We start from the raw sequence: 26,537 nt of genomic DNA, 5'->3' as shown, positions 1-26,537 counted from the left end.
AGGGTGATGGCGCTATCTCAGAAATCACTGCTTGAAGGGAAGTCCTGAGCTCATTTTAAGTACACATAAAAATTGGGGAATGAGCAATGAGGCAATCTATCCACCTTCATTCTCTTCCAGTCAGAAGCCACAGAAGCTTGAGGAACCCCAGTCCTTGGTGGCCCCCAATTCATAAATGACAGGAGCTGTCAGAGGGCTGCATTCTTGTGTTAAAGTCCGCTCAGTCTCTAGATCACACATAAACACAAACTCCTTTAGTTCTCTCCTGCTTAGCTAACCCTGGGTCTGAGATTGGATACTCGAATATCAAGTGTACACTTGTATAACTTTTAAAACTGAGCCTAGAGCCTCTAGAATGCTAAGCAAGCGATGGGGCTACAACCCAGCTCTTCCTGCTCTCCAAGTAATGGGGGGGGGGTATCGTTTCTACCCTTCTAGATTTGAGACATGGTCTTACTATGTAGACATTATCAGCCACCAATTCAAAGTTCCATTTGCCTGTCCCCAAAGTGCTGGGATTAGGTGTGTACTACCATACCCAGCCCACCTCATCTTTTTTAAACATTTACTTTGTACATGATTCAATATATGTACCATAATCATGCAGGAGCCTATGAAGGTTAGAAGAGGTGTTCCTTGAAGGAGTTTAGGGGTGCTCGGAACTAAAACCCTGTCCGGTTACTCACATAGGCAGGGTTCCACATAACAGGCTGGCCTTGTACCTGTGTAGTGGGAAATGACCTTGAGCTCCTAATCTTTCTTCCTTCTACCTCACAAGGGCTGAGATGCTGTATGCCAAACCCAGCTCAAGAACTACCTTGTCTTTTCTTTCATTTGTTAATACAACTGTGTTCTGGAGACAAAGGACAGTCAAGGATATACAATGACTTTTTCTCAAAAACGAAAAAAAACTAGGTCGGCCTCAAACTTATTCAGAAGTCCAAGCATTCTCTTGCCTCGGCCTCACTATCAAATCTCCCTAGCAGCACCCAATTTCTTTGGCTGTTTTTCCAGTCATAGCTTACACTGAGAACTTTATCTCCAGCCTGTCCATTTATTTACTTGCCTTCTTCCTAACAGGAAAAACTGGTAGAGATGAAGGACATAAGGGAAATCTGGGATTTTTGTCAGCTTTTGGCCCAGCAAATTTCCCTTCTATGTAAACTCACAAAAAAAGCAGTATGAATGTATAGTGACCCAGGCCTATATTCCCAGCACTGAGGTAAGGGATTGCTCCATACTTTTACATGTAGTTAGCCAAGGATACTCTTCACATTTAAGTGCTCTCCACTTAAGAAAATAAAAATTTTTATAAGGGTCTGTCTCATAGCCTCACCTGGGCTGGACATTCCTAAAAAGGGACTAGTGTGCACTACCTAGTTCTGTCATTTCTATAACACTTAACCCTCACTTTCTAGGTTTTTTGTGTGTGTGTGTGTGTGTGTGTGTGTGTGTGTGTTGTGTGTAATTCAAGACAGGGTTTCCCTTTGTAGTTATGGTGCTTGTTCTGGACCTCACTCCCCTAAACATTAATAATGCATCAATACATATGCACCCCAAATACAACTTAAGGGTCAAAGAAACTCATTAGAAATGACTCAGACTGTGTGCTAGAATGTCAAGCTTATTGCTTATTAAGACAACTAATTCACTGACACCCATATTCCCCAAACTCAAATTTGGAATTTGCATAGAATACAGAACCAAGTCACTTGCCATAAATCCCAGAAAGAGACAAGTTAATTAAACTGTAGTTTATTTTAAAAAAACCAAACTAAGCCATTCACAAAACTGAATGATTTTAGCAGCATGTTAAAACCCAACTGCATGGCAGTGAGAATGAAGTACAGTAGCCCAGAATAAAGGCTCTCTCTCATAAAGATGTTCCTGCAAAAGAGAAAATAAGTCATGTTTATATAAACAGTAGTGGATCATATAATTTTATCTACCCATCCTGGTTACACATTCTGTTGTCCAGAACTGCCAGCTACAAAAATAACCAGGTATCTCTTGGGTTTTTAACTGCAGCTTGCCTTTTAACTTTTAGACAGCAAATCACCAACCATAAAAACTCACCTTTTAGCCAAGAACTTGAAGTTTTGTTTTAAATTTTACAACAGTGGTTAAGCCTTGTAGCAGATTCCTCCCTAGAAAAGTAAACGACCTTTAGAAAAGTAGTCTTTTGTGAGGTTAATTCCCATCTTTTAAACTACTCCCACCCTCCTCCCATTAATGATCCACCCAGCCACCCACCACTTTGGGGAAAGATATCTAATATTACTTTGAGCCATTGCTTTAAGAAAATGGGTCAAAGGAAGGTTACGTAAAATTAAAGGGCAGAATGTACCTTCACAATAATATGGGCATTAATTAAAACAATTCATCTCCAGAAAAACCAAGTGCAGCTTAACTGGACTAGTTTTGGCTCAATATATTAAGAAAAAAATCCAACAGAGAATTGGACTTTACAACTATATGGATGTAAGTAAAATCTGTTCTTACCTACTAGCATAGCAATAAAACCTTTCCTTCTGGTTCTGCCTGCTAGTCCTAAGAGTCAGGTGTGTGCCTTACTCTCGTCTGCCTCCTTTCTCGCGATGGTCACTGAAACTTCACTCCCTCCTAGCTTTCATGGAGGTGCCGAGGCCTGCCCCTGGCTTATCTGTACTCCACATACCACAAGTGTCTACTCTCAGCTGCAGAGTTTCTGAGCTCGAAGCCATTCGCGCTATACTTGCTAGCAGTTCCTAGTAGCTGAACATCTCCTGGATCTTTAAAGGCATTGTCCCGATTCCTGAGGTCTCTGCAAACTCCCTCAATAGTTAAGGTTCCACCTGCTATTGCAAACTCAGCCAGTATCATGGAACTACCATCCATGCTCCCCCCCCAGCCCACCACCCACCCTCCCTCCCTCCCACCAAAACTTCCAAGCAATACACCGTGAGATGGAATATACAAGTCCTATGGCAAACAAATCATCTATGCTACCAGGTACAATGGCACTTAAAAGGGCACCAAATGGGAAGCTCAAAAGCATCTATGCACAAATAACAATTATTGGATAGTAACTATTTTGAATTCATTTTCTATACAAATAGGAAACACTTCAGAATAACAGTGTGAAGGAAAACTGCTGTTAATGCAATGTTACACAGAAATATTGTCAATTATACTTCTAATTTGAATTTTTAATTAACTCAATTACTTCTAGAAAACCTTGAGACACACCCACCCATGACCCTGTTAAACTGCAGTTTTCCTTCACTATGGCCTGCTCTTATAGCAATTAAGAGTCCTTACTATATATAACCAGTTTTAAGATGCCCCAACACTTCTAATCTGTGAAATTATGGGTGGCATAAACCAGCAGTTGGTTTCTACTCTGGCAGAGCTCTGAACTTGCACTGTGATAACAAACAATCAACATTTACCAGGGGTAGAGTGGGTAGGGAAAGTCCAAATCTCTGCCAGTCCCAAATCCATACAGTTGTCAATCCATTCAAGAGAATTAAATCGTTTATTGATACACATGATAATGGATGATACACAAACTTCATTCCCATCTGTTATTTTCTGATACCATTATTCAATTTTGATATTGCATAGGGTGTGCCAACAACCATTTTATTGTAACCAAACTGTGACTTTGCTTGGATGACCCTTTTAATGGTAAAACTCATTAAAGTCACAACAGTAACTGGCAGTTTAACTACACCAAGGTTTTTTGAAGACAATGGCTTCTCCACCCAAGCAATTATAAATAAATTCCAAATGGAACTTGGCACCACCCTGAAGGAATTCTAACTTCACACTGTTGGGGAAGTTTACCAAGATGGCTTCAGAGTAGACTAACTTTACACAGCACATTTAAAAAAAAAAAAAAAAAAAAAAAAAAAAAAAAAAAAAAAAAAAAAGACACATTTATTCAGCGTCATGATCAGACTATTACATTTAGCAATCAACAGCATGGGTGAAAAAAGGTCTACAGTAAAACCCTTTGTTGGAATGCTTTACACTTTCCACAGAACAGAAACTAAAATAACCTGTTATACAATTAGTCACAAATACAGTCCTGGAGTTTTTTTGCCCATACACATGAGTATTGTCTAAAACATGTCTTCTTTGTAGCAGCTAGGCCCTGCCACCACTGTGCTTGGCTGAGTTCACAAATCTGTTGTAACCTGTAGCTTCCCTGTCACTTCTCTGGCTCTCCTCTCCTGCTAAGCTTTGTTTCCTGTTGAACAATATGGAATAAAGTTGTTAATCTAAAACACATTAAGACTCAAGGCTACAATCCAATAGAGCAAGTTGTTTCCCACAAATTTTGCTGAACTGTACATTAACTTAACATCCACCATTTTATTGTAATTATAATGTTAACTATGTTGCACTGCTCAGCTATATTAGGGTTACTGGGTTCAATTATAAAATTTAATGAACACACACAAAACAGGTACTTACCTGGCTGTAATTAGAACCTCCTGCCACTGCCATAGCTGCTGCTGCTGCTGGAACCACCATAGCCACCTGAAAGCATGACAACAATGTTGTTTTAATACTGTGCATTTGTAATAGCCATGATTTGATTTATAATAATAGAGACAAACTCAATAATGGTCTGTAAGTGTTCCGCACCTATGAGCTAGTAAGGTTTCAAGGATGATGGGAGGGTGTGATTTTATCATCAGACTTTTGCCATATTCATTACATTACTATACCTTGGTTTCGTGGTTTAGCAAAGTACTGTCCACCACCTCCATAAGGGCCAGAACTTCTGCCTCCAAAGTTTCCTCCCTTCATTGGTCCAAAATTTGAAGACTGATTGTTATAATTGCCAAAATCATTGTAGCTTCCACCACCTCCAAAATTGCTTCCTAGAAATGGAAAGAAGGCCTTTACTGATGACCTGAGAACTGAGCCTGTCCTATTTAGTGTTCTGAAAGATTGTTTCTCCTTCCAAAACTAACTCCAAAACCCTTATAGTTCATTCCCCGAGTAAGGCATTCAGTTAATAATCCAGTATTTACAGAAAGGAAAAAGTCAACCCCACTAACGACAAACTGAGTTTTCTCCTCAGTGGCACTCACAAGCACTTTTTAGACTTGCAGGCCTTCTATATTCATGGCCAATGCAGAGATCTCTTGGATATATCAACTAAATGCCTGAAGTCCCAAAGGAATTTAGATACTAAATCCAGCTAGTGTTTATCTAATTATCTCAAATTGAAGATACCACTAACCACTCATCCACCTACTTATTTTTTGGGGAGGCGGCCCCAGCTTAAAGCCAGGAGGAGGTAGCACAGCAAGCCTGTTTAATGTACCATGCAGTGTACCCACAATGCTTTAAGAGCTGTAAAAGTCCAACACGGGCATAAAACTCTAAGGCTAATCTAGCTATCACACCAAGTACTTGCATCACTGGATACCTACCACTACCACCGCCAAAGCCGCCTCCGCCTCCTCCGTTGTTATAGCTGTCATAGCTGCCACTCCCGCCATAGCCACTGCCCTGGTTTCCATAACCCTGTCCACCACTTCCATAGCCTCTGCTTCCTCCAGAGTAACCAGGGCCGCCTCCTCCATAACCACCTACAAGAATACAAGCCTTCTCAATAAGACAAAAGTATTTAACAATAAAAATCTAAGCATAATGGCTAGTCCTGCTCACAGCATGCGTATTATGGGGCTGGTTGAACTCTGTCATGCACTAGGTTTAGTCTCTACTACTAGCCTAGTCTAAAGGTGCAGGCTGCCAGAAAACTTTATACTTACGGGCTCCTTAAGAAACTTACCATCATTCCCAAATCCATTGTAGCCATCCCCACTGCCACCATATCCACCACCACCACGGCTGCCACCAAAGCCACCTAAAAGAAACAAAAGCTTTAAAACAGGCTCCAAGTGAACGAATGAAATGCTAACTGTCATGTAATGAGAACTACATTTGGGTAAGATCTAAAATGCTGGAAACACAGGCCAGCAGCTATCCTGAGTTCCAAAGGCAGTAAGAAATCCAAAATAAATACATACCACGACCACTGAAGTTCCCCCCTCGACCAAAATTGTCATTGCCACCAAAACCGCCTCCACGACCACCACCAAAGTTTCCGGAACCACTTCGACCTGAAGAGATGTTTGGATCATTACATTAGACCAACTTGCAATAATTCAAACTAGCCTCTATAAATTCTAACTAAGCAACAGAATACCTCTTTGGCTGGAGGAAGCACTAGCCATCTCCTGCTTCGACAGGGCTTTTCTGACTTCACAGTTGTGGCCATTCACAGTATGGTATTTCTGAACTTTAAAAAAAAGTTAAAATTTTAGGGCTTAAAAACACTTGAATTCCACAATCATCAGGAAAATCTAACATGTCACTTACTAACAATCTTGTCCACAGAATCGTGGTCATCAAAAGTGACAAAAGCAAACCCTCTCTTTTTCCCACTGCCTCTGTCAGTCATGATTTCAATCACTTCAATTTTTCCATACTGCTCAAAATAATCTCGCAAGTGATGTTCTTCAGTGTCTTCTTTAATTCCGCCAACAAAGATCTTTTTCACAGTTAAGTGTGCACCCGGTCTCTGAGAATCCTAAGAGGAAAAACCATTTCAGTCATTTAGAACACTCCAATGTCTTGTTTGTCATTACCAGCAAACTTCCAAATGATAGACCGCTGTGGAGACCACGCCTTTAATCCCTGGGAGGGGAAATGTAATCTCTCTGCTTTGAGGTCTGCCTGGATTATAGTCTCCAGATAGAGAACCCAACTACTAATAAACACTACTCACTTCTCGAGACACGGCTCTCTTAGGTTCCACAACTCTTCCATCCACCTTGTGTGGCCTTGCATTCATAGCAGCATCCACTTCCTCCACAGTGGCGTATGTGACAAACCCGAAGCCCCTGGATCGCTTGGTGTTTGGATCCCTCATTACCTGTTTAGAGTTAATTCAATCAACTTATTGACTGACCTCTGGTCCTAACACCATTGCTACTCTGAACACGCCCAGACTCACATATATACAAAGCCCCCAAACTAAGACTTTTTAAAACTATACCACTTTACCTTTACAAAGCATCTGGCTAAGAAATGCAACAAGATTAAACCAATAAAATGAAAGCAGCTCTGCTTTTTGTTCCCTCTAATCGTACCACGCAGTCCGTGAGTGTTCCCCATTGCTCAAAATGGCTCCTCAGGCTCTCGTCGGTTGTTTCGAAGCTCAGCCCTCCAATGAAGAGCTTCCGCAGCTGTTCCGGCTCTTTGGGAGACTAAATGGAGGAAAGAGCGATTAGCGACGGGGATGGAACTTGGGAGGAGGAAGCAACGCCACGCATCGACCTAGGCCGCACTCTTTTTCTTTTATTGTTCTTTATCGCTGCGCAGGGCCACGTGCTCCTCCCCAGCCAGGAGGTGCTGCTGGGGCACTAGCAAGCAGCGCATGCGTCCCCACTCTCCACGCACGCGCAACAAAAGACATGGGCTGGACTGGTCAATCGCCATTAACGCTTAATGGCTCCTGAAAACAGTTATTAGATAAAGCCAAAAAAGGAAAAAGAAAAGAGTCACAGCACTCAAAATTGTATGTCTCTGAATTCTGCCACAAGAAGCCGTGCGTGGAAATTAGTTAGCGGTCGGCAGCCTCATGGCGACTGCGAGGACAAAATGGCGACCTGCACTTTGTGAGTAGGCCTCGGCAAAGACCGATTAAACACCGAAAGCACGGGTGCCAACAACAAAAACAGGTCAAATCCCGCCACGTTCTTTAAGTATGAAAGAAAACGAAGCTGCAGAGCGCGCCCAACTCACCTCTGACTTAGACATGACGGCAGGGAGACGAGAGCCTTCAGCGATGCTTCCTCGGGCGCGTCAACAGGCAGAAAGGAGTAAGCCAACGAACGTACCCGCCAGCCTACCTTCTGCTCGCCTTTTTATCCCGCCTCCTCGCTTTCGGCATTGGTAGACTCCGCCCTTGCCTTACTCTGATTGGAGATTTGAAATTGTTCCCACCCACCATTGGCCTGTGGAACCGCCCTGCTAAGAGACATCATCTGTTTGGGCGTTCTAGGCAGTCTCCGCCCCTTGGAGTCATTGATGCCCCAAGATCTGCTTTTTTTAACCAGATTGATTGGCTAGATGGTCGTTTTTTGTTTTCTGTTTCGTATTTGAATGTAACCATGTCTTTAAATGCTTTTTATAACTTTCCAGCGCCGACCATTGGCAAAACACGATACGTTAGAAAAGTAGTTCGTACCACTTTTTCAGCCACCAACCATAGAGCGCATGTGTAATAAAAATGGCGAGTTTACGCCGGCGCACTAAGAAGTTCCGCTTGCCTCCTGGAACACGTGAAATGGCGGGCGGGAGAGGGTTGTGAACCTAAGGCGCCTGCGTAGTGGCGGGAGCTGCGTCCTGTTTTGCGCAGGCGTTTAGGGCGGAGAAAAAGGTCTGGGCCTGGGATTGGTTGCGCAGGCGCAGGGAAAGGATCCGTTTTGGCGGGCGGTTGGCGTTGCGCAGAAGGCGGCGGTAGCGGTGGCTTGTGGTGCAGCTTTACCACAGAAGAACCGTGCAGGCCTAAGTGTGAGTGAGCACTGTAGATCCCGGGTAAGTGGCAGAGAGTCTAGACTACCCGTACGAGATCTTGGAACCGCTCCAATTGGACTCGTTATTGTACGAAATGAATGGACCGCTGGACTGGGGGGGAACGACATTGAAGGGGCTGCTGGGTCGGGCCAGCCAATAGGAGAACTGGGGGCGGGACGTTCTAGTCCTTGCAGGTTCTTTTGAGCTGCGCTACAAAGCGTTTGACAGGCGTGTGTCTAGGCCAATTGGGTCTTCCTACAGCTGCCTACTGATCGGCCCTTGGGCCATCGGAATGTGGGAGGCGGGTTTTCCCGCCTGAGGTGCGTCTCTCCGAGCCAATGAGCCCCAAGCGCGCCATAGGCCGGCCTTCGAGGGGCAGAGACTGGACTCCAAGGAGAGCGCGGGAGTGGGCAGGTTAAATTCCTGGACCCCGGCCTGGAGCCCCTAAATGGGTAGACTCTCGGAAAGAGGTGTTTTGCTCTTGGAGGGAGTTGTGGGGGTGCATGTTTTATCTGCAGTGACTCCTGTAAAGGAGGCGTTCATTTAGTCCATCACCTTAACGAGAGCATGCTTTTCTTTCCTTTTTTTGTGCCCCTCCAGTTTGGCCTCGTAGTTGCTCTTTTCGGTACGGTCCACTCTTCTCTTGATATTTTGAAGGACTTAGGGAGGGAGGTTTTAGTTTTTGAAAACTTTTAAAGGAGACTATTTAAAATTTTAGAGTGCAAAGGCTACATAATACTGTAATGGGGAACATCCAAAAAAAAAAAAAATAGGCTTGCCTCCACCACCTGTTTTCAGGGACACGCATCTCTATTTCTATGGCCACAGAGAAAGTTTTTGAGAGCTACATGTCAAAGTGTTTTGCTTCTGTGGACACAGTGGGGTAGAGGCCTATTGTATGTCTGATATTTGATTAATTGTCATTAATGAAAAGCTTAATAAAAAAAGGATTCATTTGGTTTTTTGTTTCCAGTCATCATGTGCTTCTCACCATTATTCAGGTCTCCAATTCTTTAATCTGAGGTTTGTTTTTTTTTTAATTAAAGTTTCTCCAGACAGGGTTTCTCTGTTAACCCCCATGGCTGCCTTGGAATTTGCATTGTAGATCAGGCTGGCCTCATAACTCACAGAGCTCTGCCTTTCTCTGCCTCCTGGAGTGCTGGAATTAAAGGTGTGGGCCACCACCACCTGGTCTCTTTGGTATTGATAATGCCCACACTTCCCAGAGGATCTGGACAAATACATAATTTTTGTTTACAACCTGTCTGCTGATTTAAGGAGTAATATTTGTATTCCATGATGAATAACTTTTTGAGGTGCACTTGTAATTAGAAAATACTTGCCAGCCTGGCTTAGTTTGAACACCTTTAATCCCAGCACTTGAGAGATGAATCTGAGTTTGAGGCCAGCCTTGGTCTACAGAATTCTAGGACAGCCAGAGATACATAGTGAGACCCTGTCTCGAAACACCTATAGAAAATATTTTCCAACTTTGTACAAAAGACTGATGATTTCAGCTTAATTTTGTGTTTTGTTTTTGAGAAACTTTATATCCCAGGCTGTTCCCTTTTGAGTGCTGGGATTAGAAGCCTATGCTACCATGCCTGACAGACTAGTGAAGTTTGTAATGAATAGAGATTTCCACACTGGTACTTTGACAAACACATTTTATAACTGGTTACCTACTTATGCTAATAATGCAGTTGCAGAGCTCAGCTCCAAAGTAATAGTGTTCTCAGGCATCTACCTTGATACAGTTTGGGCGGAGAGGGTTCAGGACAAGGTTTCTCTGTGTGGCCATGCCTGTCCTGGAACTTGGTTTATATGGAGTAGACCATACTGGCCTTGATCTCAGAGAACCCCCACCTCTACCTCCGAGTGCTGGAACCAGAGGTGTGCACCACTGTCACTCTGCCTTCTTTTTTTAATGTTTCAACTTTAAAACAGTACCAAAAATGAAGAATAAAAGTCTCAATCTAAAATGACTGATGCTAGAATTTATTATTTTTCAGTTTTTTGGTTGTTCTTTTGTTTGTTTTGTTTTTTTTTCCGAGACAGGGTTTCTGTGTAGCTTTGCGCCTTTCCTGGAACTTGCTTTGGAGACAAGGCTGGCCTCGAACTCACAGAGATCCGCCTGCCTCTGCCTCCCGAGTGCTGGGATTAAAGGCATGTGCCACCACCGCCCACCTTATTTTCAGATATTTTAAATTGATGTTAACAGTGTAGAGGAGATGAGGTGTTAAGGAATAGTCTTTAATAGATGGATCACAATCCTGTTTTTCCTCTGCTATAGACTAGCCTTTGTGTCTTGGCATAAAAAGGAAAATTTTACTATTTCTTACAGTGTAAACATAGGTTTACACTGCCACTTTTGGTGGCAGAGGCAGGCTAATCTTTGAATTCAAGGTCAGCCATGTCTGCTTTGTGAATTTCAGGCCAGCAAGGGCTATATAGTTAGACAGTGTCTCATAAATAAACAGGATTTATTACATCTTGTGGCTTGCTAGAAAATGACAAATAAGGGGCTGGAGATGTAGCCCTGCCTTGGATAGGTCTTTCTATTTACTGGACATGGGCTCCTTCCTGACATTTTTTTTCTCTTCTTTTTACGTGTGTGTGTGTGTGTGTGTGTGTGTGTGTGTGTGTGTGTATGTGTATGTGTGTATCCCTGGATGTGCTGGAACTCTCTGTAGACCAGGCTGACTTCAAAATCACAGAAATCCCCCTCCCTTTACCTCCCAAGTGCTGGAAGTAAAGGCATACACCACCATGCTTCCAATGTTGACATTCTTTTGGAATATTTCAGGCACTTAACATTGTTTCTTTATAGATTTTTACACTGATTTTAAAAAAAATTATTGTGAGCTGCTGTGTGGGTGCTAGGAATTGAACTCTGGTCCTCTGGAAGAGCAGTCAGTGCTCTTAAATGCTGAGCCATCTCTCTAGCCCCCACCCCCACCCTACCCCTTTATAAAACAAAGTCTCTGTTGTTCATGTTGTCAATTCATTACATAGCCCAGTTTGGCCTTGACTTGAAACAATCCTCCTGCCTCAGTCTCTCAAGTGATGAGGTTACTGGCACGACCCTACCATACCAGACTTTTGATCCTGTCTGCACACATGTTAAAATGAGTTTCAACGAACAAGCATATAAAGTACTGTGTTCTCATCTGTAATGTATTTCATTTTCTTTCTTTCTTTTTTTTTTTTTTTTGGTTTTTCGAGACAGGCTTTCTCTGTGTAGCTTTGTGCCTTTCCTGGAACTCACTTGGTAGCCCAGGCTGGCCTTGAACTCACAGAGATCCACTTGCCTCTGCCTTCCTAGTGCTGGGATTAAAGGGGTGTGCCACCAACGCACGGCTCATTTTCTTAATAATCAGGTCAATTTCAAAGTTGTGGATATGGCTCAGTTGGTAGAATTCTGGTCTACCATGCTTGGAGTCCTGTTTAATCCCCATCAGGGAATAAACCTGCTATGGTGGTGCTGGCCTGTAATCCCAGCAGTAGGGAAGTAATAGAAAGAGGACCAGGTCAAAGCCATCCTCAGCAAGTTAAAGGCCACTCCAGGCTTTAGGAGACCCTGCTTCAGGTTTGTGATTCTCCATGTTCAGTTTCCTGTGGTGCTGGGGATTAAGCAGTAGGTCCTCCTGCAAGTTTATCATGAGTTCTGCCGTCCACGTACAGTACAGCCCTAGCTCTTGCTTTCTGGGTTGGTTTTTTTTTGTGGGGGGGGGTGTTTTATGTAACCACTTAGCTTGGTTTTTGTTATTTGAGACAGTTTCTTTGTGTAGCTCTGGTTGTCCTGGAACTCACTCCATAGACCAGGCTGGCCTTGAACTCAAGAGATCCCTCCTGCCTCTTGAGTACTAGGATTAAAGCTGCCACCCCATATTCTGCATAGCATTTTTTTTTCTGGAGCTGAGGACAAACCCAGGGCCTTGCACTGTGCTTTTTTTTTTATTTTATTTTTTTTATAAGATTACATAACTCTACTTAGTAAAGAGCACTTTTACTATTTTGTCCTTTCTTCTGATAATTTTTATTTTATGTACATTGGTGTTTTGCCATGGGTGTCGAGTCCCTTGGAACTGGAATTACAGAGTTATGAGCTGCCATGTGGGTGCTGGGAATTGAACTTGGGTCTCAAGCAGTCTCTGCTCTTAAATACTGAACCATCTCTCCAGCCCCTATTCTGATAATTTTTATATACATTCACCTTTCTCAAAAGTGGGCCAGTGGCTGGGCAGTGGTGGCACATGCCTTTAATCCCAGCACTCAGGAAGTAGAGCCAGGCAGATCTCTGTGAGTTCGAGGCCAGCCTGGTCTACAGAGCGAGTTCCAGGACAGGCTCCAAAACTACACAGAGAAACCCTGTGTGGGGGAGGGCAAAGAGTGGGCCAGTTTTTGTTAAATGTTCATTCTTAGACACCCACCATTGCTGCTTTTACCAGCGCCAAAAGTTCACCCTCCCGTTCATTCTTCCTGCATTCTCCCAAAGACACTCTAGGGAAAGCAGGGCTGGGGCTCAGCAGGCTGGTTACCCACCACCCCACACAGAGGAGATGGGGCCCATTTTATGTGAAAAGGGTGTAGGACCACCTCCCCCCCTTCTGCGGGGGAGGGAGGGCAGTATTTGTCCTGGCCTGGGGCTCCGCTCTGGTTTCCTGTTTGCAGTTACTTGAAGGGAAAAAAAAGCGGGCCAGTGCTACACTATATTGAGTTTACAAACAATATAGCTATCATTTGGTACAGTATGACTGTTACACATTGTTATTCATGACCTTTGAACAGCCAATCTTTTTTTTTGACTTGAACTTTTACTTTTTTCCTTGCACTTAGAAGATGACTTTAACAAACATACAGGCACATATAATTTTTAAAGTTCTTAAAAAAAACAAAACAAAACCATAGGTCATTCTGAGAGGAATTGGCTTGTGTACAGTGAAAGCTGTGGATCTGTTGCTCTCTGTGAGTCACTTGAAGCCACACACTCGTTTCTGGTGACAGCTTTACACTTGTGCTGGCAGAGCACCCCCAGTGACCATTGTGTCTGTGTGTAGTCTGTCCAGGAGCTCAACCCCTGTCCTTGTGGAAAAACCTACACTGTTCTTGTTGGCAGCCTCTTAAGTCTGCAGGTCTGTTTTGAACAAATGTATCATGCTTTTTTGAGACAAGGTCTCACTATGTAGTCCTGGCTAGTCTGGAAGTCACAGAGATCTATCTCCCTGCTTCTGCCTTCCAAATGTTTAGGATTAAAGGTGTGTGCCACCACACCTGGATGTAGATTGCAATTGTTTTTTTCATTTGCCCGTTGGTATGAGGGATTAAAGGTTCTTTGCAACAGGCCACTACACTTGGGAGGCAGAGGCAGGTGGTTCTTTGACTTTGAGGCTAGGGAAGCCAACGTGGTCAACATAGTGAGACCCCGCCTTAAAAAAATTAGGTTGGGCACGGTGACAAATGGTTGTAATCTCAGCACTCCGGTATGACGAGGCACGTGTGTTTCTAAAGTTTTGTTTTATTTATTTATTTATTTGTTTTTTGAGGCAGGATTTCTTTGTGTAGCCTTGGCTGTCCTGAAACTCACTCTGTAGACCAGGCTGTCCTCGAACTCACAGAAATCTGCCTGCCTCTGTCTCCCTAGTGCTGGGATTAAGCCCTGTGCCACCACTACCCAGCCATATATTTTAAAGTTTGAGGCCAGCTGTATGTTCCAGGACAGCGAGAACTACATAGTGAGACCCTGTGTCAAAAAAGAAAAACAAAGAAGCTAAGGTAGAGGAGGATGAGTATAGGATCAGCTTGAGCTACTTGGTGAGAGAGACCCTGTCTCAAAAAAAAGTCAGGCCAGGCATGTTGGCACACACTTTTAATCCCAGCATTTGGGAAACTGAGGCAGTCATATTTTGTGAGATCAAGGCCAGCCAGGTCTACATAGATTCTTTCTTGTTGGGGATTTAGCTCAGTGGTAGAGCACTTGCCTAGCAAGCTCAAGGCCCTGGGTTCGATCCTCAGCTCAAAAAAAAAAAAAGAATCGCAAGGATGACACGCAAATTCATGAAGCGTTCCATATTTTTAATAAAACAAAAAAATAGAGAAAGAAGTCTTAAACATTCTTTGGGTTACTTGAAATACAATTCTTTTGTTTTTTGATTGGCTGCTGAGGCTGAACCCAGAGCTTTGAACATACTAAGTACATTCCCTTACCACCATATCATACAACTCCCCAGTTATTCATCTTTTTAAGTTTACTTTCCCTCCTTACTAGCTTCCTGTAGCTTCTATAGCAGCACACTGCAGAAGATTCTAGAGGCTGGAAATCTGCATTAGAAATCTTTAAACTCCATGGGCAGCAGTGGCACATGCCTGTAATCCCAGCACTCGAAGGCAGAGCCAGGTGGACCTTTGTGAGTTGGAGGCCAGCCTGGGCTACAGAGTGAGAGCCAGGACAGGCACCAAAACTACACAGAGAAATGGTCTTGAAAAACTCCCCCCAAAAGGTCTTTAAACTCTTGCACAGACTCTAGAAAGAATATGTTCCTTTTCCTGCTTCTGGTGGTCACCATCCCTTGGTTTATGGCATGAGATCCCTTTTTGTTCTCATTCTGTTCTTTGGATGCCTGTCTGGGAACTTTGCCTCTTATAAAGAGAAATATGCTTGTACTTAAGGCCTACTGGGGTGACTCAGGATCTATTTCTCTTCTTTCATCTCTTATTTTTTTAGAATTTATTTTTATTTTATGTGCATTGGTGTGAAGGTGTCAGGTCCCTTCCACTCTCAACCACTAAGCTATCTCTCCAGCCCCTCTTATCTTTTTTTTTTTTTTTTGGTTCGAGGATCGAACCCAGGGCCTTGTGCTTGCTAGGCAAGCGATCTACCACCACTGAGCTAAATCCCCAACCCCCCTCTTATCTTCTAATAACAACTTTTGCTATATAAGGTAATATTCACAGATTCATGGGAATAGGATATAAATCTTTTTTGAGGGGGACTGTCATTCAAATAAGTGTTTTGTTTTTTTTTTAAGATTTATTTATAGGGTTTGGGATTTAGCTCAGTGGTAGAGCACTAGCAAGAGCAAGGCCCTGGGTTCGATCCTCAGCTCCAAAAAAAATAAAAATAAAAAAAAAGATTTATTTATTATGTATACAGTATATTGCCTGTATGCCAGAAAAGGGTGTCAGATCTCATTACAGATGGTTGTGAAACACCATGTGTTTGCTGAGAATAGAACTCGGGACCTCTGCAAGAACAGCCAGTGCTCTTAACCTCTGAGCCATCTCTCCAGCCCTCAAATAAGTTTACATCCAAATAATTTTACAAAAAAGATTATTTAAAAAATTTTTTTTTTATTCTGTCTGGGTGGTGGTGGTGGTGGTGGTGGTGCATGCCTTTAGTCCCAGCACTCAGAAGCAGAGGCAGGCGGAGGCCAGCCTGTTCTACAAGGTGAGTTCTAGTACAGCCAGAGCTGCACATGGAAATCATGTCTTTTTTTTTTTTTTAATTCTTTCCGGGGAGGTGGTGGCCCACGCCTTTAATCCCAGCACTCGGGGAGGCAGAGGCAGGCAGATCTCTGTGAGTTTGAGGCCAGCCTGGGCTACCAAGTGAGTTCCAGGAAAAGTGAAAAGCTACACAGGGAAACCTTGTCTCGAAAAACCAAAAAAAAAAAAAAAAAAAATTCTTTTAGCTTGACTTTCTATGTCTGAGTATTTTGCCTGTATGCATGTATGTGGACCACGTGTGAGCCCAGGGCTTATAGAGAACTGAAGTTACGGACGGTGGTTAGCCATGAAGGTGCTGGGAATTGACCCAGTTCCTCCACTGCAGCAGCTAGCACTCTGAACCACTCAAGTTGAGGCCAGTCCCCAAACCTGGATTTATTTATTTTTGAGTCATGGTCTCTGATATAGTTCTAGTTGTCCTGGAACTTGCTATATAGACCAGGCTGGCCTCTAACTCCCAGAGTTCTACCTGCCTCTGCCTCTCAAGTGCAAGGATTAAAAGTGTGTCCAACCATAACCCAGCTGCATTTGGTTTTGGGGCTGATCTCCATTTAGATCAGGCTAACCTTGAACTCATTCCCAGATTTTTTTTGGTTTTTTGAGACAGTTTTTTCTGTGTAGCTATGGCTATCCCAAAACTTGCTCTGTGGACCAGTATGGCCTAGAACTTTTTTCTTTTCTTTTCTTTCTTTTTTTTTTTTTTTTTTTTTGGAGCTGAGGCTCGAACCTTGCTAGGCAAGCGCTCTTCCACTGAGCTAAATTCCCAACCCCGCTTTTTTCTTTTTTTAAATGCCAATAATTAAAAATGCAAATCAAGCCAAGCCTGATGGCCTCAGTTTGAGGCCAGCTTGGTCTATATACCCAGTTTCAGGTCAGCTAAAGCTATGTAGTAAGACCCTATCTCAATTATAATTTATTCTAACACTTTGACCAGTGTAGTAGTATGGCCTTTTTTGTTTTTTTGAGACAGGGTTTCTCTGTGTAGCTTTGCACCTTTCCTGGAACTCACTTAGTAGCCCAGGCTGGCCTTGAACTCACAGAGATCCATCTGATTCTGCCTTCCAGTGCTGGGATTAAAGGCATGCATCACCACCGCCTGGCATAGTATGGCATTTTTACCTAGAACTTAAGAGGCATAAAATTGACTTGCTGGTTGCTTCTCAACTCCTTAGGCTATTGGCGTAGACAGACAAACCTGTAATTAAATATATGCATGAACTTTTTAAAAAAGTGTAGTGAACTGGCTGGGCCATTTTACTCCCTTTAGTGAATTTGGGGGCCATGTGTTCTGAACTTTCCTTTCTAGTGACAATAAGTACTTGATCAGAATTAAGCACTGTCATATTTTCTATCTTATAGATGGAATAAAGAACACATGCAGGGTTTTGGTTTGGGGGGGTTGTCTGTTTTGGTTTTTCTTTTTCTTTTTTTTTTTTTTAAGATTTTTTTATTATGTGTACAGAAGAGGGCGCCAGATCTCATTACAGATGGTTGTGAACCACCATGTGGTTGCTGGGAATTGAACTAAGGACCTCTGGAAGAGCAGTCAGTGCTCTTAACCTCTGAGCCATCTCTCCAGCCCCAGTTTTGGTTTTTCTTGACAGGGTTTCTCTGTGTAGACCAGGCTGGCCTTGAACTCACAGAGATCCACTTGCCTCTGTCTCCTGAGTACTGGGATTAAAGGCGTGTGCCACCACCTTCCATCTCTTCACATGAAGTTTTAACATATAGATTTGCTGAGTGTGTGTTGTATTAGGCTTCATAGCTAGGAAGGATACTAGAATTCATGAGATTGATAAGGTATACTTGAAAAGATTGGTTCAAGGTCAATCATACTCCCATTTTTTTCCATGGAGCCAAGGAAGCACATTGAATTCAAGTACTCCCTGATTGTAATCTACATTCCTCAGAATATAGCAAGTTTGTATCTGAGCCAATAGGTATAATTATGTTGGAATAAAATGCCCTGTACTAAAAAGGTCAGCTAACAAGCTGGGAAGTTTTAAGTTTGGTTTCTGAAGCAAATCCTTGAACTCAGTGTGCCTTGTTCTCATCCCTAAATCATTGAGACTCTCTTCACAGGGAGTTGTTGAGTGTGATATACTGCTAATTTGTTCAGTATCTTACAACAATAAATTATGTCTAAAGATCTGATAATGGTACGTCTCATTTATATGAGTAGTTGGAGACAGCATAGATAAACTTAGAGATAATTCATAAAAGTTATTTTTTAACTTCCTTTATTGTCAGATTTTTGCCTCTGTTTCCAAAGTGCTTTCTTGTTCTTTTTCCATAACAGACCTATGAAATAGGTTGGGCAAATAACAGCAGGTTAGTTAATTAAGGAATCAATTCATCAAACGGACATAATAATCTTAAGTGTTTATACAGCTAATAAGAAAAGCTTTAGGGGCTGGGAATATAGCTCAGTGATCGTGTTAGCCTAGCATGTGTTAGGCCCAGGGTTTCATCCTCAGCCTCACATGTGTGCACGCACTCACTCATAATGCATGAAGGAAAAATGGGAATGGAAATTTAGCCAATTGATAAAAACAAATGTGTAGAAAAGTATGAAAGTAGAAGACAACATTATCAACTAGTCTGATATAATTGACACCTGTAGAATAGTTTACACAACAGTGAAATGTTTTCAAGTAGTATGGAATATTTAAGTCTCATTCAAAAGGATGCTATCATATAAAGTGTTTCCGACCTTAATGCAGTTGTATTAGAAATTAGTTACACATTGGGAAGTCTCCAAATATTTGGAGTACTATATAACACCAAAGTTACTCAGGGGTCAAACAACTGGGAATGCAGCTCAAAAGCTTTTGTTTATGCAAGGTGCTAGCTTGGTGTATTCCCAGCACCAACCCCAACAACAAATAATTTGAAAGTCTGAATTAGGAGAATCACATGAGTTCAAAGACAACCTGGGCTATATAATGAGAGCCCATCTCAAAAGACAGAAACAGAAAAATCAAACTGAAAGTTATTTAAGAACTGATAAGAAAAGTAGAATACATAAATAACCATTACTTGGCAGGAGATTTGATGCCACTGTTGACCTTTGAAAAAGGAATAAACATTACAAAGCTTGGATGGTGCTTCTCTAATCCTAGCATCTAGGAGGCAGAGGCAACAGGATTGCTGCATGTTGGTGATAAGCCTAGACTACAAAATGAGACGCCATCCCAATATTTTCCTTTCCCTCCTCACCAAGAAAAGAGAAACTAAGAAATTATGCCACTGTTTCCATGTCTAATGAAAACCCTGTGCCCCACCGGGTGGTGGTGGCACATGCCTTTAATCCTAGCACTTGGGAGGCAGAGCCAAGAGGATCTCTGTGAGTTCGAGGCCAGCTTGGTCTACAGAGCAAGATCCAGGACAGGCACCAAAACTACACAGAGAAACTCTGGGGAAAAAAAAAAAAAAGAAAGGAAGAAAGAAAACACTGCCCAATTTGTCTTCCCCACCCCCACCCCCACCCTCAGCCCTGTGAGATAGGCAGGGCAGTAACTAACATTTAGGGTTAAGCGAGCTGTTTGGCTTCATCTTTGATTTACTTATTACAGTCCTATCTTTCCAGTATTGGGAATTTGCTTTGGGGTTGGGTATGATGACAGGCCTTTAATTCTAGCATTCTGGAGGCAGGGGCCAGCCTGGTCTGCTGTAGTAGTGATACTTTTTTGTTGTTTAATTGTCTTTGGACCTGGCAATATGGCACAGTGGGTAAAGGCACTTACCCAAAGCTAATCCTGGTGGTCTGAGGTCCATCCCAGGACTCACATGGTAAAAAGAGAAACCTATAGCTAGAGTTTTCCTGCCTGGCCCAATCAGGACAAATCTCTCTTACCCGCCAGTCCCACAGTCGCTCAGACCCAACCAAGAAAGCACACAGAAACTCACATTGTTTAGAAACTGTATGGCCGTGACAGGCTTCTTGTTATCTACTTCTCCTATCTTAAATTAACCCATTTCTGTTAGTCTATACTTTGCCACATGGCTTGTGGCTTACCAGTGTCTTTACATGTTGCTTTTCATGGCGGCAGCTGGCGGTGTCTCTCCCCAGCCTTCTACTTCCCAGAGTTCTCTTCTCTCTTGTCCCACCTATACTTCCTGCCTGGCCACTGGCCAATCAGAACTTTATTTACACAGAGCGATATCCACAGCAGAAACCAACTTCTATAAATTGTCTTTTGACCTTTACAGGCATTCTGTTGCACAAGTGTGCCCCCACACAAACATACCTGCACAGATAAACAAATAAATGTTTTTAAAATCAGATTTATTTTATGTATATGAGTGGTTTTGCTCCAATGTATGTATGGGTACCACATGCTTGTCTGGTGCCTGTGAAGGTCAGAAGAACACATGAGAGTCCCTAGAACTAGAGTTACTGGCCACTGAGTTGCTGTAATATCTTCACCTGTGGGTTTCTGGGCTCTGGTCTACAAGAGCAACAACTGCTCTTAACAGCTGAGCTGTGCTTTAGCCTCCAGCCCCCAGTTAAAAAATAATTGTTGCTGGGCAGTGGTGGCGCACGCCTTTAATCCCAGCACTTGGGAGGCAGAGGCAGGCGGATCTTTATGAGTTCGAGGTCAGCCTGGGCTACAGAGTGAGTTCCAGGAAAGGTGCAAAGTCACACAGAGAAACTCTGTCTCGGAAAAAAAAAAAAAAAAAAAAAAATTGTTAAATTACATCCCCCCCACCCCGCCAGGAGGCAAGCTTTCTGTGTAGCTAGCCTTGGCTGTCTTGAAACAGGCTGGTCTCGAACTCACAGAGATCCACCTGCCTCTGCTGTCTAAGTACTGTAAAGTTACCTTTTAAGTAGCCTTTACTTTTCCTTTTGTGACAGTTACACTGTAGCTTAAGGCTGTGGTAGAACTCACTATGTAGCCCAGGCTGGCCTTGAGCCTCAATGATCCTTTTCCTTCAGCCTCCTGAGGGCCACTAATTTGGCAAACATATTGCCTTTCTGATCTTTTGGTTTGACTTGGTGGTATTGGGAGTTGAACCCTCAGCCATATACTGCTCATTAGCAGCTAAGGTGCTGCTTCCAGAACCTGTGTAGTCCTTTTTGGTGGTGGTGGTGGGGAGGGGGCAACCTTTGTGGAGCACTGACTTAACTCAAGGGAAACTCAGATTATTTTAGCCCACAGGGTGAAGACAGCAGATTTAGTGCCAATGCAGTGCTTGACACTTACGAGGCTCTTAATAAATATCCCACAGCCAGCTAAACAGTTTTAGAAAAGGAACAGAATGACTATATTAATCATCTCTTTGGCACAGGATTTGAATTGGGAATGTGGTTGGAAACTGGACAACAAGAAAATTCTTACTTTGCTTAAATAGCACATCGAAACACTTGAAGAGCTAGGTGGTCTGAGATCAGCCATCCTCTCAGTCATTTATCTGATGGTGGCCTTTCTTTGCATTTAACTATCGATATATTTGAAGTATAGAGCACACTTTTATTATATTGTGCCATAGTAACTCACACTTAAATGCCAATAGAGACACTTGCAAAGACCTGCAAGGTTCAATAACTTCTGGTGTGGGTTTGTTCCTCCTGTCATCACCCATTATGGTGGTTTTTTTCTTTACAGCTTTTAAATTGCCAGAAAGCAGAATTGGTCAGGATCATAATAGATGGCCCAGGAGCTGCCAAGGATACCCTTGTATGGATGAGAAAAATTCAATACTGGCTTGATTTTATTTATCTAAAATGTAGGGTGTGACTTCAATATAATTCATGTTGCAAAAACACCAAGGTGATGGCCACGCACAGAACTGTGCCATATGTTGAAGGAATGTTCTCTTTATTTCCTGAAGTTTTACCATCTGAGGTGTTTCTTACTTTAATCATGTAAAGATTCCTTTCTTGTCAGCATGCATCAATCAGATTGTAGTATATAATCTTAAATAAATCTCAACTGTTAAATTAGAAATATTTTAGATTATGGTTATATAAGTTAATTTTTATGTCTTTTGAATGTCTTTGCTGAACAGGTTATTGAACAAGTCTAAATTGTCTGACTTAGTATGTATAGGCTCTTCCTTAAAAATAGATGATTGGTTGAAATGACCTGAAGGGGTCTTTGTAAGCCCTAAGCTCTTTAAGTCTAAAAACTGCAAACAGTTGGGGATTTAGCTCAGTGGTAGAGCCTTGCAAGCGCAAGGCCCTGGGTTCAATCCTCAGCTCAAATAAATAAGTAAATAAATAGTAAGTAAGTAAAAGTAAGTAAATCAATCAATCAATCAATCAAGCCGGGTGGTGGTGGCTCACGTCTTTAATCCCAGCATTCGGGAGGCAGAGGCAGGCGGATCTTTGTGAGTTCGAGGCCAGCCTGGGCTACCAAGTGAGTTCAAGGAAAGGCACAAAACTACACAGAAACCCTGCCTCGAAAAACCAAAACAAAACTGCAAACAATGCCAGGGTAAAGTCTGAGTTTTGTTTGTTAGTTTGTTTTTTGGTTTTTCAAGACAGGATTTCTCTGTGTAGCCCTAACTGTCCTGGAACTTACTCTGTAGACCAGGCTAGCCTCAAACTCAGAGATGTACCTGCTTCTGCCTCCTCAATGCTGGGGTTGAAGATGTTTGCCACCACTGCCACCCCACCCCCCAGTTTGGGTGATGTTTGCAAAGTGTTTTCTGTCCATGGTTTTATTTAGGTAGAGGAACATTTCATTTCTCTTTTAACTTTGTTTTATTATTTTTTTCTTTTTTGTTGTTGTTGAGATAAGGTCTACTACATAGCCCTGGCTGACTTGGAACTCACTATATAGGCCAGGTTGGCCTCAAACTCAAAAAGATCTACCTGCCTCTGCCTCTAGAGTGCTGGGATTATAAGTGTGTACCACCACACCTAGCCCAACTTCCATATTTTGTAAGGATGATCTGCCAAAGTGGTATGTATAAATTCATTGTAATCTACCCAAACATTGTTATTACCCATTTTTCTTAAGATTTATTTATGATGAAATCATGAGGGTGTGTGTGTGTGTGTGTGTGTGTGTGTGTGTGTAAGGTGACAGGTTAATAAATTCATGTTTCCACATTAAGAGAGGCATGGGTATGAGATTAATACCCACTTGAGAATGGGGCTTTAAGATGAGGACATTCCAGAGGTAGAATTGTTAGAAAGCACCATCTGGAAGACATTTTCCAATAACGATGCCAAGTTTTACTTTCTCATAAATCTTGGAGCAATTGCATATACAGTAAAGGATTAATTTACCAGTACCCTAACCAAACTTCATTACAACTTACACTTAAGAGGAGAAATCAGTAGATTTTAGTAAGAGGGAAAAATATTCAAATAACCTTATTTTGAGATAATAAGAATTTGTGTGTTGTTGCTAAAAATACCAGTTTATCAAACTGACATGTCAAGCAGTTCTGAGAATTGAGTCTGTAGTCCACATTCATTTATAAAAGAAAGGTGGTCAAGACCACTGTCCCTTGAGGAACGCATACCCAGTCTTGATTATGTCTCATTCACCTCCATCCCCCACCACGTGCTTCTTAAAGAAGCCATGGTCTTGGATATGTCTTTCTTTTCTCTATATGTGCTTAAGCCATTATTAATATATCTTTTGGGGGTGGTGAATTTCTCTGTGTAACCCTGGATGTCCTGGAACTCTGTAGACCAGGCTGGCCTTGAATGCAGGGAGATCCACTTGCTTCTGCCTCCCTAGTGCTGGGATTAAAGGTGTGTGCCACCACTACCTGGCTTAATATATCTTTATTAACCCTCCAACTCTCCTTTGTTTTAAACAAAAAGAAAATAATGGTCAGCTGGGCATGTAAACACACGTCTTTAATCCCTGGACTGGGGAGGCAGATATAGAGAATCTATCCTTGCTTTCTGGCCAGCCAGAGCTACATACTAGTGCTCTGTCTTTTAAAAAAGTCAGAGCCAGGCGGTGGTGGCACACACCTTTAATCCCAGCACTGGGGAGGCAGAGGCAGGCGGATCTCTGTGAGTTCGAGGCCAGCCTGGCCTCCAAAGCGAGTTCCAGGAAAGGCACAAAACTACACAGAGAAACCCTGTCTCGAAACTCTCCCCCCCCCCCAAAAAAAAGGTCAGACTTGGGGAGGGGCACATACATCTAAATGGAATTATAGAATGGCCTTTAACTTATGTCTTAATCTGAAAGAACAAAAGGAGCAAACAGGAGGATTGTTGTCCATCTAAGGGATGAGACAGAATGAGACCTTGTCTCAAAAACAAAAACCAAATAAAGATCCTTTACTCTTTGTTCATTGTAGCAGGATGCTTATATAACCAATAATACTCAGCCTCAGTGTAGTTATATAGTTGGTTGAAACAATGCCTTCGCTTCTCATTTTGGGGGATGCACTGGGTATTGAACTCAGAGCTTTGCATATGGTAAACATTCCCTTTACTATTAGCCTACTTCCTCAGCCACTTAGTCTGAGTTTAAAAGGATTATGAACTTTAACTGCTAGTCACAGGGAGGATACTCTGTAGACACTTTCCTCTCTACTAAAGTTTGTGTTGTTTGTATGTGGTTTGTTAATGATAGGGCTGTTAATAGCCACAGTTAATCCTCTTCAACTCTTTCCTAATCCAGCCTCTACATAGATATTTTAAAAGCTTTTGACTCCTCCTAAATTGGGTCTTTATCTGCTTCTGATGTAGCTGGAGTGATAGTTATCAACCCATGTAACAAAACCTGAGACAACCTGGAAAGCTGTAATGTGCAGCTGTGCCATGGTCTTGTTAAAATGCCATATGACCAATACTATAGAAATCATAAATCCAGTGCAAGATAAAATACCCTTTATGGAGGGTATTTTGTCTTTATGCTGTATGTGTTTCATTCCTAAGACCATTGGTACTCAATATCCATAAAGAGCAGAAAACACTAGCAGTTTTTAACTTGTTTGCGTCTGCTCATTTCTATTTTTTTTTTAAATTATTTTTATGTGCACTGGTGTTTTGCTTGCATGTATGTCAGTGGGATGGTGTCAGATCTTGGAGTTACAGACAGTTGCCAACTACCATTTGGGTGCTGGGAATTGAATTCAGGTCATCTGGAAGAGCAGTCAGTGTTCTTAACGCTAAGCCATCTCTCCAGCCCCTCTGTTCATTTCTTAAGTGTGTCTGCATAGAGTGCTCCTAGAAGTTAGCACTGTGACCAACAATTGAAGTTTCCCATCAACTGCAAAATTTGCTTTATTTGTAGTGTTTTGAGACAAGATCTTATACTATAGCCCAGGCTGGCCTCTTACTTATGCTGACTTTCTTGCTTCAGCCTCTCAAGTATTGGGGAACTATAGGCATATACTACTATGCCCAGCTACCCAGAACTGCTGTCTTTCCCCAAAGGCCTTAGGGAAGAAATTGTTGTTTCTCTTTGAGTATAGTGGTATGTGCCAGTACTCCCAGAACTAGGGAGGCAGAGGCAGGAGGATTACTGCAAATTGGAGGATAACATACTTAGATATAGAGAGAGAACGTGTCAGGCAGGAAGGGGAGATGCAGGAAGCCTGGGCCATGTGAGGCCACTGACCAAGAGCATATTAATCTATGTGGTAAGGAGGAGCTTTGAATGTGTATCCCCTTCACTGCTTTTTACCTCGGGCTTGCTGTCTGGAAGTTTTTTGTTTTGTTTTTTTGAGCTGAGGATCGAATCCAGGGCCTTGCACTTGCTAGGCAAGCGTTCTACCACTGAGCTAAATCCCCAACCCCATGTTTTGTTCTTTTTTGAGACAAGGTTTCTCTGTGTATCCCTGGCTGTCCTGAAAGTTGCTTTGTATAGACCAGGCTGGCCTTGAACTCAGAGATTCACCTGCCTCTGCCTCCTGAGTGCTGGGATTAAAGGCCACCACTCACCTTGATTTTTAAAGATTTCATCCATTAAAGAATCCCTTGTCAGGGTTGGGAATTTAGCTTAGTGGTAGAGTGCTTGCCTAGCAAGCGCAAGGCCTTGGGTTCAGTCCTCAGCTCTGGCAAAAAAAAAAAGACTCCCTTGTCAGTGTTTGTTCTGTGAGTCTGACTCTGCTTGACCATGAAGTTCTTTGATGTTTTTCCAAGACTGACTTCTGTCTTGAGGTACCTATAATGTTGCTCATGGGAAGGCCTGTTGGTACTGCTCTTTTTTAGCCCTATGGGCTCTAGTTGCTGCAATCTATGGTGTATAATCCCTTTACTAGAGATCAGTATTCAAGAGACACTGAAAGCTGTTTTCCTTTAAAAGGCTCTCTAGAAACTTGAGAGGCTCCTTACCCCTTCCCATGAAGATTTCCATAAGGATAAGGTTGCTCGTTCTCTCTTCTGCCATAATATCAGGATTCTGCTTTAATCACTCCATCATCCTGCCAGCCATATCTCATTTCTCATACCAGAATGCTCTTCTCTCCCAGGCTCAGCTTGAACCACCAGTCTTGATGCTTTATCTGGTCCAGGCACTAGCCTT

General features: G+C 42.5%; 2 protein-coding genes across 4 annotated transcripts in view; one reads left to right on the top strand and one right to left on the bottom strand.

The window, feature by feature from the left end:
* Nucleotides 1-1,739: 1,739 nt before the first annotated feature.
* Hnrnpa1 (heterogeneous nuclear ribonucleoprotein A1) lies at nt 1,740-7,921 on the bottom strand. 3 transcript variants are annotated; one of them, XR_004946804.1, is made up of 12 exons: nt 7,813-7,921; nt 7,158-7,274; nt 6,794-6,940; nt 6,385-6,595; nt 6,212-6,304; nt 6,033-6,125; nt 5,795-5,869; nt 5,433-5,591; nt 4,719-4,874; nt 4,462-4,527; nt 2,077-2,147; nt 1,740-1,887 (listed from the first exon to the last, which is right to left on the bottom strand). XR_004946804.1 is itself a non-coding variant. In XM_036208771.1 (11 exons), exons 1-10 carry the CDS (start codon nt 7,825-7,827, stop codon nt 4,472-4,474), a joined length of 1,122 nt encoding a protein of 373 aa, XP_036064664.1. In that variant the 5' UTR covers nt 7,828-7,920; the 3' UTR covers nt 3,898-4,234; nt 4,462-4,471. The 3 variants fall into 3 exon arrangements, 2 of the variants coding, with proteins under 2 accessions (XP_036064664.1, XP_036064665.1); XM_036208771.1 differs by lacking the exons at nt 1,740-1,887; nt 2,077-2,147 and adding an exon at nt 3,898-4,234 and having other exon boundaries at nt 7,813-7,920; XM_036208772.1 differs by lacking the exons at nt 1,740-1,887; nt 2,077-2,147; nt 5,433-5,591 and adding an exon at nt 3,898-4,234 and having other exon boundaries at nt 7,813-7,917.
* Nucleotides 7,922-8,455: 534 nt separating this feature from the next.
* The window catches only part of Cbx5 (chromobox 5), a 41,838-nt gene continuing 23,756 nt past the window's right edge, over nt 8,456-26,537 (top strand). The window contains exon 1 of the mRNA XM_036208266.1: nt 8,456-8,607. The gene's annotated coding sequence lies outside the window, so the exon portion shown is untranslated. The remainder of the gene's footprint in view (nt 8,608-26,537) is intronic.

Source organism: Onychomys torridus, chromosome 16 (genome assembly GCF_903995425.1).
Source record: "Onychomys torridus chromosome 16, mOncTor1.1, whole genome shotgun sequence".
Classification (NCBI taxonomy): Eukaryota; Metazoa; Chordata; class Mammalia; order Rodentia; family Cricetidae; genus Onychomys; species Onychomys torridus.
Note: the sequence above shows the minus strand (reverse complement) of the source record. Positions and strands in the feature narration are given on the sequence as shown.